The following is a 15,225-nucleotide window of genomic DNA, read 5'->3' on the forward strand; positions in this document are numbered from 1 at the left end:
TTAGGCAGTGGTCCACTCACTATACCCCAAAAAGACACTGAATCGTTTACAATTTCCTACATTTAGTTATGAACATCTACGAAAATTGACAATAAAAATTGCAAAACATTAGATAGCACATTGTAACACTGTAGATAAGTACAGTTAATTTAAATTTCAAACATTCTATTGATATATCAGAGGGTGCTTGTGGTGCTTGCCGACTTGCAAAATACGGCACGGAATACTATGATGAAATACAAAATACCGGTATTTTGACAAAATACCTGACATATGAACACCTTAATATACAAGCATTACTTTTTTTTATAACTTTAACTCAATTTTCACACATGACCCAGAAATATCTAGTAATCAAAAATTTATGTGTATAGATGTTGGCCAGAACTAATTTATTATTTTAACAAATGCAGAATTCAACTTGCAATATAAGACACTAGCTTTCCGCCTGCGGCTTCGCCCGCGTTTTCAAAAAAAAACCCGCATAGTTCCCGTTCCCGTGGGATTTCCGGGATAAAACCTAGCCTATGTCACTCAGAAATGATGTAGCTTTCCAACAGTGAAAGAATTTTTCAAATCTGCCAAGTAGTTTCGGAGCCTATTCAATTCATACAAACAAACAAACAAAAAATCAAACCTTTCCTCTTTATAATATTAGTAAGATAGTAAGATAGTAAGAAGTAAGACAAAAAGAGGAACCACCACATACAGGCCTATTTAGGAACAATATACAAAAACATTACGTCTTTTAACCAATATGCAATGGATTTCGCATTTTACAAGTATACATTCAATTTGATGTTGAAACTACTAAGAAAATTCTTACAAATTATAACCCCCTATATTTAAATAATAAATGTTTTAACATATAAATTTAAAACTAAGTATAGAGAATTCATTATATCATCACAGAACACATAATAAGGAGAACTAAACGAATTCACAAATAAATCCCTCAACATATTCTAAATAAAATACTTATAAAATTAAATAACAGTTTTTACAACTTCTCTCAGTTATATAAAACCAAGTAAACAAAAATAATATAAGAAAATATTGCTTCTTTTTCTATGGTTTCTGATAAATATACCAAATGTCATAGAAATGGCAACCACTCTTAAGAATGTATAAGTACCTAATAACCTAAGGAAAGATACATTTTAAAATAAGTTTTATAACAAAATAAATTGAAAATAAAGAAATAACAAACATTGATTATGAATGTAAGAATTAGAACAATTTCCTAGCTATACGTCTTTATGTAATTGTTTTGGAATTAGCTATTATTTGTATTGTATTCGTATTGCACATATTTTTTGATAGTACTTAATGAAAATTGTAAATACTTTTATCCAGAAAACAATTGTACCCATAGACACATAACTTTGTTCTTAACTTTGTGCCAAGCCAAAAGAGATAACTATAAATTCACATAAGTTTGCATATGTATTACCTTTAAACATAAATTATAACATCTGTTAGGCTAATGGTCCGTTACATAAGTAATCAAACAGCATAAGTATTTAATCACTGCAACAAATAAGCTCATGGAACATATTTTACTTTTTATAGAGCAAAATATTTTTTATGGCAGTATTACATCAACCTATCTATCTCTACATAAAAGGAGTTTATAGAGACCATTTCGATAACGGTCAATTATTGGAATTTTTAAACCATTACACTCATTCATATCAAGTTTTATTTTTAACTATTTATATGTATAAGCATATATACAATCAGGAATAATGATTGCAACTAAGATGCAATTTGGTAATTAAAATTATTGTAAGTAGTTTTTTTTAATAACACAGGTGTACACAAATGGGTTATGTTATAAGGATATTCCCCATATATGTGCACTATCTCTTGATTACTATGCAAATTCTACAAATTACAATTCAAAATTAAAATCATAATATAAATATCTAGTAGTTTTTAAGTGACTGTCATTTATTAGAGGCTGGAACAATATTTGTGCAGATCCATTCGCCATATTATGTGCACACACAGGTCTATTCAAATCTATCTATCAATTAAAAATACAACATTTCAATCAATTATGAGGACTGATAAATAAAGTATTCTATTTCTTTCAGTTAGTTTTATAGTCCAATATTATTAGTTTTGCAGCAGTTATTAAGAAAAATCTGTAAGTTTGATCATAGTGTTAAAACTTGCATAGCATTCAAGGTTTCCTATTTACACGAAATAAGAACCTATTTAAATACAATAACTCACATCTCTTACTAACTAATTACGCTTACGTCTAATGGTCAATGGTTTGTGCAGATAAAAATATTTGAAATATCACATTAATTTTCAATTCGGCAGTACGTCTAAATCACATTTACGAGAACACATCGATGGGGCGCGGCGAGACGGTCAAGTGCGTAGGGCTGGCTAACGGATCTGCGTGAGATTCGTTCCGTTTAGCCTCTATCGTTGCTTGCTTTACAGCCTCTTTGTACGGCCCCCTTTTTTTTTTGTTGAAACGTACCTGAAATGTTAAGTTCGAATTGAAGAAAAACGGTGCTAATTGTAATTATGCTATGACGATTCAAAAGTGCTTTTAGAAGAAGTCTAATTGAATTAATAATGTTTGAGTTTGAGTTAGTTACGGCATGTATAAGTATGGATTATGACCTTAAGCCTGATGGAGGCCTGTGTCTCTGCAGTGGCAACATATATGGGCTGATAATCAAATGTAGAATGTGAGCTTTAAAAACAATCAGCTTTAAATTCTAGTAAATAGCCACGAAAGATTATGACGATGCATGTTTGTTATTTATTCATACAAAAACCACTGAAAAGATTTTGGTGAGGCAGTGAAAAGTGATGTAGAATATGTACTATTAGTAACACATAAGCCATTGAAATGTTTTCTTTTGCATGGCGAGTTCCTAGTCCTTTCTGCTTAACTCTTATGTTATTGCACCCATTCTGTTGAATGGATTTTCATGAATTTCAGTAATATACTATGACACATGTAATACAAATGCATGAAGGTATTTTAGTAAGGAATAGTAATAGTGGCCAGGATATTAATGCAGTGTTGATGGGCAAAACATAAAATAAAATATGAACCTTAAAGTCATAAGCCTTGGCATATGATAGTCACTGTTATTATTGGTTGAATACACATAGAATAAATCTTACAAATAGCAGTACTATAAAGGGAAGATTATATATTTATGTTATGATTTAATCCCTCAGTCCCCGGATCACAGACACAATAGAAAATCTATTGTGTCGCGGCCCGATCGGGCCGCTCGGTGGTCAATGGGTTAATAAGTTAAATGTATCCAAAATTTGAAAAAGAGAATAGGAAAACAAGTTATGTGAAAAAATAAATGCAGATAGCTTTAAGCAAACGAAATACCTTATAGTCTTCTAAGAATGGGCATAAACTATCACATGGCATGAGGGATGATGTTGTAGAAGCAAACCATGCAACATGAGCTCGAGATGTAGGTGTAACACTTAAAACCCGGCCAGGCCACCAGGGGAAGCCGACAACCTTGCCCCAAACTATATCACCAGGCGAGACTCTAAGCAACTGCCCACCGATACCTTCCGAATCAGCTGGGAAGTCAGGAACCGTCTCACTCTCACAATCATCAGACATATCCTCACGACATTCATAAGAATTACTGCTCAGTCGGCGCAAACTTATTGAAAGTTTTTGCTTTAAACAACTGTCTTTTATATTGTTAAAATAATCATTTGAATCACCGTCACTTTTACTCGAGTTTTCATCACGTTTTCTAGGAACTCTGTGCTTCTTTTTGTGTTTGACCTTATGTTTGTGTTTCTTTTCTAGAGGGTCAGATGGGGGGCTTTTAGCGACATTATTTCTTGGTGATAGTGCACCAATATGTTTCGGTGAATGATTACTCCATGTTACAGGTTTTACAGCAGTTTTCTTAGCTTGTTTTTTAGCTTTTTTCAAAGCTTTCTTAACTGCTTTCGAACCTATTTTTATAGGCTTAGACATATCACATGATACACCGGAATCCTCATTGAAGTCGCCGTTTAGAGGTGGTATTTTAACGACGGTCCCCTCACCCTCACCGAAACATATTTTGAGAGTTCTTGCACTAGAGAAAAGATTGCTAAATGCTGCATCACTATCTTTGTTATCACCAATATCACATGTATTATCACCATTATCAGAAACACTAACGAAAGCTAGCTCCTGAGTCACTTTTTCACTATCATCACACTTTTCACTTTTTACACTTTTAATTTTTTCACTACCCTTCTGATAAGTTTTTGTTGACTTCATTGCACTCGTTATTTCGCTAGGTTGCAGTCTAGATAGCTTAGGTATCAACATGCCCTTCGTCATCTCTTTTTCTATTTTTGATGAGTCAGACCCTTGCTTAGACGTTTCATCGTCGGAATCTAATTTACGTTTTTTGGACACGTCCACGTTTTCATTGTTTTCATTGCAAATGCCTTGGCAATTAGAACATAGCACTTTTCGAGGTCGCAGCCGCACCGTCATCTTTTGGCGTGGTTGTGGTTTTGTCTTGGGACCTTGCTTTTTAGATTTTTGATCCTCATTGGCATATTGAGGCTCTTGGTATGTAAATCTTTGACTGGCGGAATGTAATTTCTCGTCTTTAGCGGCATTTTTCTCTGATGATTTTGTGAAAGCTGGATGAAGGCTATACACACCGAATGGTAAATTACTGCAAGGAATTAAATATTTTGATTAATTTAGAGAAAATTATACTACAATCGATAAACTTAAAGTTGAGTTATTACACTAATACATACCCCTTATTAGAATCTAAAAGTACACCTTGGAATTTTTTAGTCTCAGTTGAATAAGAAACAACCAGTAAATCTTCTAACGCTTCTTCAACATAAACTAAAATTTGTGAATTCTTTTGAATCGTCATATCGGCTGTTGCTAGAACAGCCGCCATATTATTTTAATTTTACAGACTATTTATTGAATCTGTACGAATAAATTTCTACTTTTATCTGTATACGACTGTTCCATTCCATTCCATTCATCTATCCATCCAACTAGATTCAACTATATATTAAATATCATTTATAAATATTATCATTATAATAACTATGAATTTCATTAGAATAATGTAGCAGAGAATCACCAATGCAAACTTAGCACCCCATCAATGGAATTTTGGAATTTGGGTCGAAAATGACCTTGATCGATAGGTCTCCGTTAGGTCCTTTAAGGTCCCACAATTTTTTCGTTAGGTCCCCTTTAGTTTTTTTAAAGTGGAACTTTTATTACATCGTCTCAAACTTTTTGGTCTGTGTAACGCATGTCGCGTACGTATTGCGGCTGCCGAGTAGGTATCTACTCGGCAGCCGACCGTCACGCGACATGCGCTACACAAAGCAGTGTTCGGAACCGTTCGAACAGTTTCACTTTTACCGTGGTTTCATAAAACCACACAACATTTTTTTTTATTATTTTTTTAAATTATGCTTATAAAAAAAATATAGTTTAGCACCCCATCCATAGAATTTTGGGTCAAAAATGACCTTAATCGATAGGTCTCCATTAGGTCCTTTAAGGTCCCACAGTTTTTTCGTTAGGTCCCCTTTAGTTTTTTTTATAAATAATTTTTTTTTTTTTTTGGTTATAAAAAAATTACTCTTTAGCACCTCATCCATAGCAAAATTGGCGAATTTTATCAAAATCGTATTCTTTACCGTTAGGTCCGTATAGTAAAGGACCTAACGGAGACCTATCGATCAAGGTTATTTTCGACCCAAAATTCCATTGATGGGGTGATAAGTTTGCATTGGTCAGAGAATCATCGTTTTAATGGTTTTAAATGCGTAAACTGAAATGTCATTGTCATCTGTCAATAGTCGTCAATCTGCAATCGCACCAGCGTTCCCAACCGTACGATAATTATCGTACAAACACGATAATTTGGTGCCTACGTACGATGTACGATAGCATGTTATTATCGTACGCTGATTTTACGATAATTTCTATCAGGCAAAATTCGAGAATTTATATTATTTCACCCATACAAATATGAAATTTGACGTGTTTCATATCGAACTTTCATGGGAACAGTGAAATTTTGTCAGATTGAATTTTAAACTTGGCGCGTTTATTGAACATAAAGTGGAAATGGAATCGGTTCAGGTAGTCTGTACCACGCGTAAAACCAAAGAGTATAATGAATATTAAGGCACGTAAACGTTTGGGTTACAGTGTCCCGTTGATTTGACAGCGGTAGTTAAACAAAGATTAACTATAGAGAACTTGCATACTTATCAATATTACAATTTATATGATTTATTTATTTATAATTGACTTTATTCTAAAAAGTACGATAATTTCGAACCAAAAACGCCTAATGTACGATAATTTTACGCCCCTGGTACGATAATCAGCTCACTTCAGGTTGCTAACACTGAATCGCACTTGCAAATTCACAATTATTCACAAATCGCAATAACTGTCGCCTGTCGCGGTCGGCGCATTTGGCAGTCCGCAGTCGACAATTGGCCTAAAGTGTTATAAAATTTAAATTAAGAATAATATACATAAATTTAACTTTGTTGTGCTTTTCGTGGGATTAAATTACATCGAACATTTCTAGTGAGTACATAATTTATACTCTTAAAAACAATTTTCAAACGAACCATTCAGAACTGCTTATATAATTTTCAAGCTGGTTTCGCTCAAGTTTTGCGGTATTAATTTAAATGGATGTTAAAACAAATCCAAGGTCGAGCATTCAGGTAGTAGCACGAGACAAATATAATAATAGATACTACGGTGTTGTTAAAAAATAATTTTTCAATGTCATAACTAAAGTTACGCTTATTTCGCAGATATTAAACGTACAGTTTGTACAACGTAATAACATTTAATTACTAAAATGAATTTATGTGCCTCTTATTAAACTGCAAGATTATTATTTGGAATATTGTCTTACTCTCACTTAGGTGATTATTAAAACAGTGGGTAGTTGAATAATATTAAGTATTTACTATTTAACCCATTGAGCCCCGAACGGCCCGATCGGTCCACGACACAATAGGTTTTCTATTGTGTCTGTGATTCCGGGGCCTGAGTTATTAAAAAAAAAATATTGTTGTGCTATTTTTTTTATGCACTTGCCCATTAGTTCTATATTACTGTAAATTGATATGCAGTAGCAACAAGAAACATAATTTAAATCTATCTGATATATATCTGCGCATCATTTAAACAATTGTAGTAGTGCAATGAACGAACAATAATTGATTATAATTATGCTACAATTCATAAATTTTTTCTAGTTATAAATAAATTTTAAATAGCAATTTGTGTGACACTGGAAAGTTTAAAAGTTATTCTGTAATCTACAGTAATATTATAAAGCGGAAGAGTTTGTTTGTTTGAACGCACTTATCTCAGGAACAACTGGTCCGATTTGAAAAATTCTTTCGGTGATAGATAGCCCATATATCATCACGCTAAGAGCAACAAGAGCAATGCGGTTGAAAACGCAGGGCACAGTTAGTTAAATATAGTAAAATGCAATTTTTCCTATAATTTTCCTCACAATTAATGTATTTTCTGAACAAATATAGACATTAGATAGTTTCTCCTATACAATGGTTTCATTAATTACATAATAACAAGATTATATAATTTATTGCAATAATATACTAGGAAATGTCAATAAAATCATATTGCATTCTATAATCAGATAAGAATAAGATTATGATCAACACAACATGATAAGAGTATGTGCACGTTTATCATGTACATAAACCAATAATGAATAAACACTATCCTACTAATACTATAAATGCGAAAGTTTGTGAGGATGTGAGTGTGTGTGTGTGTTTGTTAGTCTTTCACGCAAATACTACTGAACCGCTTACAATGAAATTTAGCACACATATAGAGGGTAACTTGGATTAACACATAGGATAGGTTTTCTTTCAAAACGCTGGCAAAGCCGCGGCCGGATAGCTAGTATAAAACAGAGATATTGCTGTTTGTGTGTCCTATGTATGTTTAGATCTTTTAAACTATGCAACGGATTTTGATGCAGTTTTTTTTAATAGATAGAGTGATGCAAGAGGAATGTTTTAGTATATAATTTAATAGGTTTTAGACAAAGTGGGCGAAGCCGCGGGCGGTAAGCTAGTATTATCTAATATCCATCTGTGTTTTGTAAGTTATATATCTTTATTTATATTTCAGAAAATGGCTGCAGAAAAAAGAATTGACATCACCCAACCTCTATGGGACCAAAGCACATTTGTGGGCAGATTTCGGCATTTTGCCTTCATCTCGAATCCCCTCCTCTCTCTAGTTCCGGAGAAGGAATTGTACCAGGCTAAAGAGCTCTATGTTAATTATAAGTAAGTAGTTTTAAAAACAATATAATTAATATAATATTAGTAGGATAAGTGAAGTCCCATGTCCCCATGTGGAGTAAGCCGTAAGGGGTAGATGCATTAAACATCTGTTTCACTGATCGATTTTCTTTAGGGACAAGTAGGTGATCAGCCTTCTGTGTCCTACCAGACCAAGACATTTTTTTTTCTTCGTCTCCACCGGGAATCGAACCCAGGACCCCACGGTGCTACGCTCACGCGTCAACAACTGTACCAAGGAGGCGGTCAATATTAGTAGTATGTAGACCTAATATTGCTAGTGATGGTACTATACAACTTTACCAGAGGTTTTATATAAGTAAAATACCCTTATTTAGTTTAATTATTTTTTAGCCTTTCCATTGTGGTAGTTAAAATAACTAAATTACCGGTAATTAGTGTCCGCGTATTCAAAGAAAAACCCGTATAGTTCCCGTTTCTGTGGGATTTCGGGGCAGCCTATGTCCTATTATGGATCTTCAGCTACCTACATACTAAATTTCATTGTAATCGGTTCAGCAGTGTTTGCGTAAAAAAGTTCCTAACAAACATCCATCCTCACAAACTTTCGCATTTATAATATTTGTAGGATGTTCTTAAAAATTCTAGTATAAACAGATTGAGACTGTGCATTTATTGATAGTAATTGCTGGAAATTTTTACAGTAGATATGATTGATTGTTCATTAATATTCATATTCTCAATAAACAACTCAGGCCATAGTTCAAAGCTCATAAATACAGAAATATCTATACTTTTTAATATTATAAAGCTGAAGAGTTTGTTTGTTTGATCGCGCTAATCTCAGAAACTACTGGTCTGATTTGAAAAATTCATTCGGTGTTAGATAGCCCATTTATTGAGGAAGGCTATAGCCTATATATTATCACGCTAAGACCAACAGGAGCGGAGCAATGCGGGTAAAACCGCGGGACAACGCTAGTTGAGTGATATATAGAATAGAATAGTAAGATTGACCAACTAACTAACACACGAATTTGTCATTTACTATATAAATTTAATAAAATAAAAATTTCAGGGAAGGAAAAGAGCCCTCCGGAACAACAATAGACCAAGTGGTGAGAGCTAAACAGTTATACGAATCGGCATTTCATCCAGACAGCGGTGAACTACAGAATGTCTTCGGTCGAATGTCATTCCAAATGCCTGGAGGATGTCTCGTTACAGGCGCCATGTTGCAGTGGTACAGGTAATCTATATAATAACTAGTGGTCCGCCCCAGCTTCGCCCGTGGTACCTACATGTTTAAACTATCCTATTTCTCAAGTTGGATCGAACTGCACATGGTGTGCGAATTTTATTATAATCGGTTAAGTGGTTTAGGAGTCCATTGAGGACAAACATTGTGACACGAGATTTATATATATTAGATAACAATTATAGTTAAAAGAGCATTAAACATTTTTATGTTGCCACATCGTTTGAATCAAATCTGTCCATTTAAAGTGGGTCAAAATCAAGTGTGTTTGTAGAATACATGTTGGTTATATACAGACATACAGGTGAATTTGATAGAAGCGTGTTAAAATGAATCGCCGTGTGTTGATAAGCGTAAAACTCGAGAATGGCTCGACTAATTCCATTGAGGTATTATTACTAGAGAGGGCACCACAAACAATCTTTGCGACTTTGTAGATATTCTGCCTCTTATTTCTTATAAAAAACCAATCAATGTAACAAATAAATATTGTTTATCTTATTAAAAAAATATGAATAAACTTATCAATTAAAACCAATCAATGTAACAAAAAAAAAATTGAGTTTGAGACGATTGACTCTAACTCGTGTTACAAATAGTGTTAGTAGCGATGTCCTCTCTAGTACGTAGTACATGTAACTCAATGACCAATTCAGTAATTTTTTAACGGCTTTGTTCAGGGACAAAGACTTGTGGAGAAAATACGAAAAACGGGCAATAGCACAGAACAACATCTAAAAATAAATTAAACAAGCTTTCTATTTGAAAAGGTTCCGGTCTGTGTGACATATCTATTTTTAATTAATTAAGTACAAGTAGGTGAAGGTACCTTTTGTGACCTTGCAGATAAAGCCTTTTTTCCACACGAGTATGTAGTAAATAGGTAAATTTTAATTATTTTTGTGAAATAAAATTCAATTTAAATTCAAATTCGTTTATTCAACCATATACATACTTATCCTAACCTTCGACCTACAATTAGGTGGTACTGTACTGTGTTTAATAAAAAAAAATACCTTATATTTATTTCTACCTAGTGAGCACTTAAAAAAAATCTCAAAATAATTTCAGAACAGCCACAGCGGTAGTATTCTGGCAGTGGGTCAACCAATCATTCAATGCTCTGGTTAATTACACGAACCGTAACGCTAATTCGCCATTAACAACTAAACAAATGGGCGTGGCGTATGTGTCAGCGACTTCCGCGGCCATGGCGACGGCACTAACGTTCAAATTTGTTATACAGAAACGAGCTACGAATCCCATTTTGGCGGTAAGTTTTTGACAGTTGATTTGAAAAAAAAAGCATAGACAATTTTTTACAAAATTAGAATATTTTTGAAATTTTATTATTGAATTGATTCGTTTTCTTTGTTTCATTCACATCAAGGGAAATTATCTTGATGAAAAGTATGTGTCTGTTTCCAAGGATTATTTTAAAAATTATTTCACTAGCAGAAAGCTACATTATTCTTGAACGACATGTATCTAATTTTGATTTTGTTGATGTGTGAGTTTATTTTATGAAGTAATCTCTATTTTTGGCAAATCATTGAAAAAAAGTACGATATACATATTAAAAATATACCTACAGTGATAAGATTTTTATTGGCGATATATTCGTCGTAATCCGATTTTAGTCTGATGGTATTTTTATTTTTGATACAGATTAAATGAACAAATAAATGTATTTTTTTTCAGAGATTTGTTCCTTTTGTAGCGGTAGCGTCGGCAAACTGGGTCAACATTCCATTGATGAGGCAGAATGAAATATTATTAGGTATGTAATATTTTTGTTTGTCTGTCTAATATCCGAAACGGCTATGACGCTTTCGTCTTGTATTTTGGAATGTAATAGAGACAAATTCAATTTTGTCAGCAAGTTATGAATATGTCAAGATGTCATATTATATTTTATGATTTGATTTACTAATATAAAGTGATAGAAATCGTCAAGTCTAAGTGGTAAAAAAATATTCTAAAATGTTATATGTTTAATGTTTATATATGACTAGCGGTCCGCCCCGGCTTCGCCGGTGGTTCATATTTACGTTTTCTCTACATAAGAACCATCATCGTACTTCAAGGAATATAATAAAAAAATAATTATCGAAATTGGTTCAGCCGTTCACACGTGATGCCGTGACAACGCAAAACGGGTTATATAGATGTATGATTTTTTATTCCAGGTCTTGATGTAACTGATGAAAATGGAAAGATTATTGGCAAATCACAATTGGCCCCAGTTAAAGGAATTTCACAAGTTGTTACTTCTAGGTATAAATATTTAATTAATTTTTTTTTCTTATTAATCTTTTTAATAGTTTTGGTTTACTACATCGCGACATTGAAATACTGCTGCTGCAACGTGTAGGTTTAGATATGTGTTTAAATTGTACTATGCTTTCTTATTTAAATTTAATTTATAGAAAATTATGTTTATAGGTAGTTTAAATGGCAGTAAACTTTAACGGACTTACTAATAAAAAGTTAAACAATGGATAAATTTCAACCATTTTCTACCATAGCTGTGTCCTGCTCTTGCTCACATGAAATGTCAATCATAAAAACAAGACAGGTTATTGCAATAACTAATCCATTGAATAGCGAATGGGTAACATTTTATTAGTAAGACCGTTAGCATTTTAGTGACTGTAGATTTTTTCAAACATTTATCTCAAATATGAAATGTTTACACGAAGCATAGCATATTGGCATTGATAATTTATATAAATAAACACAATAGTAATAAAAAAATGTGTGCGTGTATTAGTGTACACACGTAAGAAGTGAAACTTCTTTATGACCTTATTTTTCAAAAAATAATTTACTATAATATGCAACTTTACAGAATAAGAAAAAGATGGCGCGTAACGGAAAAATGTCACGCGTAACGAAAAAATGTTACACTAAACTTTTTCCAACCCCGATAAAGAAGTTTCACTTCAAAAATATATATGTACTTCAAAAAATAATACTAATAAATGAAATAAATTGCAGGATAATAATGTGCGCTCCCGGTATGTTACTCTTACCTGTTATAATGGAGAGATTAGAGCCTAAAGCGTGGATGCAGAAAATTAGATGGGCTCATATTGGGATACAGACCGGCATTGTTGGACTTTTGTAAGTAACAATTATTATTTAAATAAAATCATTTATTATTTAATCAAAATCTAAATTTATATAAAATTCTGGTGTCTCAATATTAAAATTGATATTTTGAAATTGATATTTTTTGTTTTATGGCATTCAAATGCTAAATTAATAAATTTATATCTCAATATTAGTTACCATATTCTTCCGAAACAACTGGAACAATTCTCATGATATTTTGTGTGCCTATTGGGTGGACCTGAAAGCCAAAAACTATTTTTCATACCGCTAAGTGGTAATTGAGTAAGGCAGAACACCTTTGTCGGGACAGCCAATACATATTATACATTTTTAGTAGTAAGTCAGACTGACTTACAATAACTATACTAGCTTGAAATGGTATAAAAAAAATGTAGGTAGATAAATCACAGGTAGATTCCACTTAAAAAAAAGGTAGATTACACACTCAATTGTCACTTACTGTGAAAATATTAAAAACTAGTGGTTCGCCCCGGCTTCGCCCGTGGTACATATTTAGTATCCTATGTCCTTCTCCTCGCTCTAAACTACCTCCCAGCCAATTTTCAGCTAAATCGGTTCAGCCGTTTTTGAGTTATAAGTGGAGTAACTAACACGACTTTCTTTTATATACATATAATAATTATATAGATTGAGCTTATACAAAAACATATACTTATACGAAATAAAATCGTGACACATTATTTTTTTCAGCTTAACATTCATGGTGCCTACCGCGTGTGCTATATTCCCTCAGAGATGGTATGTATACTTATTCTGTTTTTTATTAATTCTTATAAGTATGCATTTAATTATTATATTTTGACCGGTCTTGCGAATGAATCAAATGTATGTAAATGTACTGGGCATGCCACGCGCAGCGGCGACCAGCGAGACGACCGGCGAATTTCCCCGAGCGAATCGCGCGGCACGACTAGCGATCGAAACAAATGTATGAGTTATTACGGCGCAGGCCACGGAGTCCAGCGGCAGACGCGGCGACTACTGCCGGAGCGAACTTAATTTAAAATAGTTTGTTTTTTTTTCGCGAAAATGGAGTCGGAAGCTTTTATTGCAGAAATTCTAGCTAGACCAGCTATTTGGAAGTCTAGCCACCCGCAACATAATTTTTCATCATGCCTATATTTTATGAAAAATATATATACGGATATATTATACGGAGAATTCCACCAAAAATATGAATTTTTGGTGGAATTCTCCGTCTGTAACACGATTTCTATTTAATTCGTGTACTCCACTATATCTTCCAAACATTAAATCTTGAGCAAAAAAGCTGCTACTCTCCAAACTACGTCGAGCTAACTTTGATAAAGCCATCTCGTCTCCTCGTCTACACTGGTCGCGGCGGCGAACGCAACTGCCCGTGGCGTGCTTACCGCGCCGCGCGACTTCGTCGCGCCGTCGGTCGCGCCGCCGGTGTCCGTGGCCAAGGTGTTAGTATGGGATCAGATCGAGCCGTGTGGGAAAAATTGTCGTGAAATATTTATTTATTTATAATTTACTAGCTTTCCGCCCGCGGCTTCGCCCGCGTTTTCAAAGAAAAACTCGTTCCCGTAGGATTTCCGGGATAAAACCTATCCTATGTCCTTTCTCGGGTATCAAAATATCTCTATACCAAATTTCATGCAAATTGGTTCAGTAGTTAAGGCGTGATTGAGTAACAGACAGACAGACAGAGTTACTTTCGCATTTATAATATTAGTATGGATTATACTTATTCATTACCTTGCAAGCGAAAATAAAGTCTATTCTTTTATTTTACAGCAAATTATCCATTGACACAATTAAGAGGTTTGAACAAGACAGATACGAAGAAATATTGAAGAACACAGATGGAAAACCGCCTAAATATGTTTATTTCAATAAGGGACTGTAATTTATTTAAAAAAATTGAAAAAGAAGAAAAATGGGTTTGAAACTCTGGTAGTGGTAGATATTGTGTGGGATTGATTGATATTAAAAATATATTTTTAAGTATCAGTACGCAATAAATCGATTGGTTTTTGATTAATATAAAAAATTGTTTTTTCAACAAAATTGGATTATGTTCGTAACGGTTTTAAGTTGTTGCAAAAAAAAAAAACATTTTTTTTAAACAATGCAGGAAAAACGCAAAAAAGAAATTCAAAATATAATATTAATGACATTTACCATATTACAATAGAAATTATATTCTACTATCCAGATAAATAAGAAAGGATAGTGATAGACTTTTTCTTTTTACGCAGCTTTATATCGACGTCAATTATGATATTATTATAATATTTGTTATGTACTTAAATATTTAATAAAATTGACGGAATTGACACGATGACTAAAAAACTTTTCTGCTTACTTATTCACAAATATGTTATATTCAGACAATTTTTATTTAATTACAAGAATATAGAATACATTAAGTCTATCTCACTTCATATGGGAATATATAATGTGTTAGAGTAAGAAGGTATTACTTAGTTAAGCTTAGAAATAGAATTAAGTTGCTC

The 15,225-nt window shown here is 33.2% G+C and overlaps 2 protein-coding genes across 3 annotated transcripts; one reads left to right on the forward strand and one right to left on the reverse strand.

The window, feature by feature from the left end:
- Window positions 1–2,150: 2,150 nt before the first annotated feature.
- On the reverse strand, window positions 2,151–4,937 carry LOC149902709 (uncharacterized). 2 transcript variants are annotated; one of them, XM_090109537.1, is made up of 3 exons: window positions 4,786–4,937; window positions 3,574–4,697; window positions 2,151–2,500 (listed from the first exon to the last, which is right to left on the reverse strand). In XM_090109537.1, exons 1-3 carry the CDS (start codon window positions 4,935–4,937, stop codon window positions 2,433–2,435), a joined length of 1,344 nt encoding a protein of 447 aa, XP_089965663.1. In that variant the 3' UTR covers window positions 2,151–2,432. The 2 variants fall into 2 exon arrangements, with proteins under 2 accessions (XP_089965663.1, XP_089965662.1); XM_090109536.1 differs by having other exon boundaries at window positions 3,383–4,697.
- A 1,494-nt stretch (window positions 4,938–6,431) lies between these two features.
- Sfxn2 (sideroflexin 2) lies at window positions 6,432–14,731 on the forward strand. Its single transcript, XM_090109503.1, has 9 exons — window positions 6,432–6,607; window positions 8,210–8,370; window positions 9,425–9,595; window positions 10,676–10,877; window positions 11,306–11,384; window positions 11,794–11,881; window positions 12,605–12,730; window positions 13,433–13,480; window positions 14,504–14,731. The coding sequence occupies exons 2-9, from the start codon at window positions 8,213–8,215 to the stop codon at window positions 14,613–14,615; spliced, it is 984 nt and encodes a 327-aa protein (XP_089965629.1). The 5' UTR covers window positions 6,432–6,607; window positions 8,210–8,212; the 3' UTR covers window positions 14,616–14,731.
- The last annotated feature ends 494 nt before the right edge of the window (window positions 14,732–15,225 follow it).

The sequence above is a fragment of the Colias eurytheme genome, chromosome 14 (assembly GCF_061535395.1).
Source record: "Colias eurytheme isolate Ceu_HAF_F1 chromosome 14, ilColEury1 Martin Lab GWU primary, whole genome shotgun sequence".
NCBI classification, from domain to species: domain Eukaryota; kingdom Metazoa; phylum Arthropoda; class Insecta; order Lepidoptera; family Pieridae; genus Colias; species Colias eurytheme.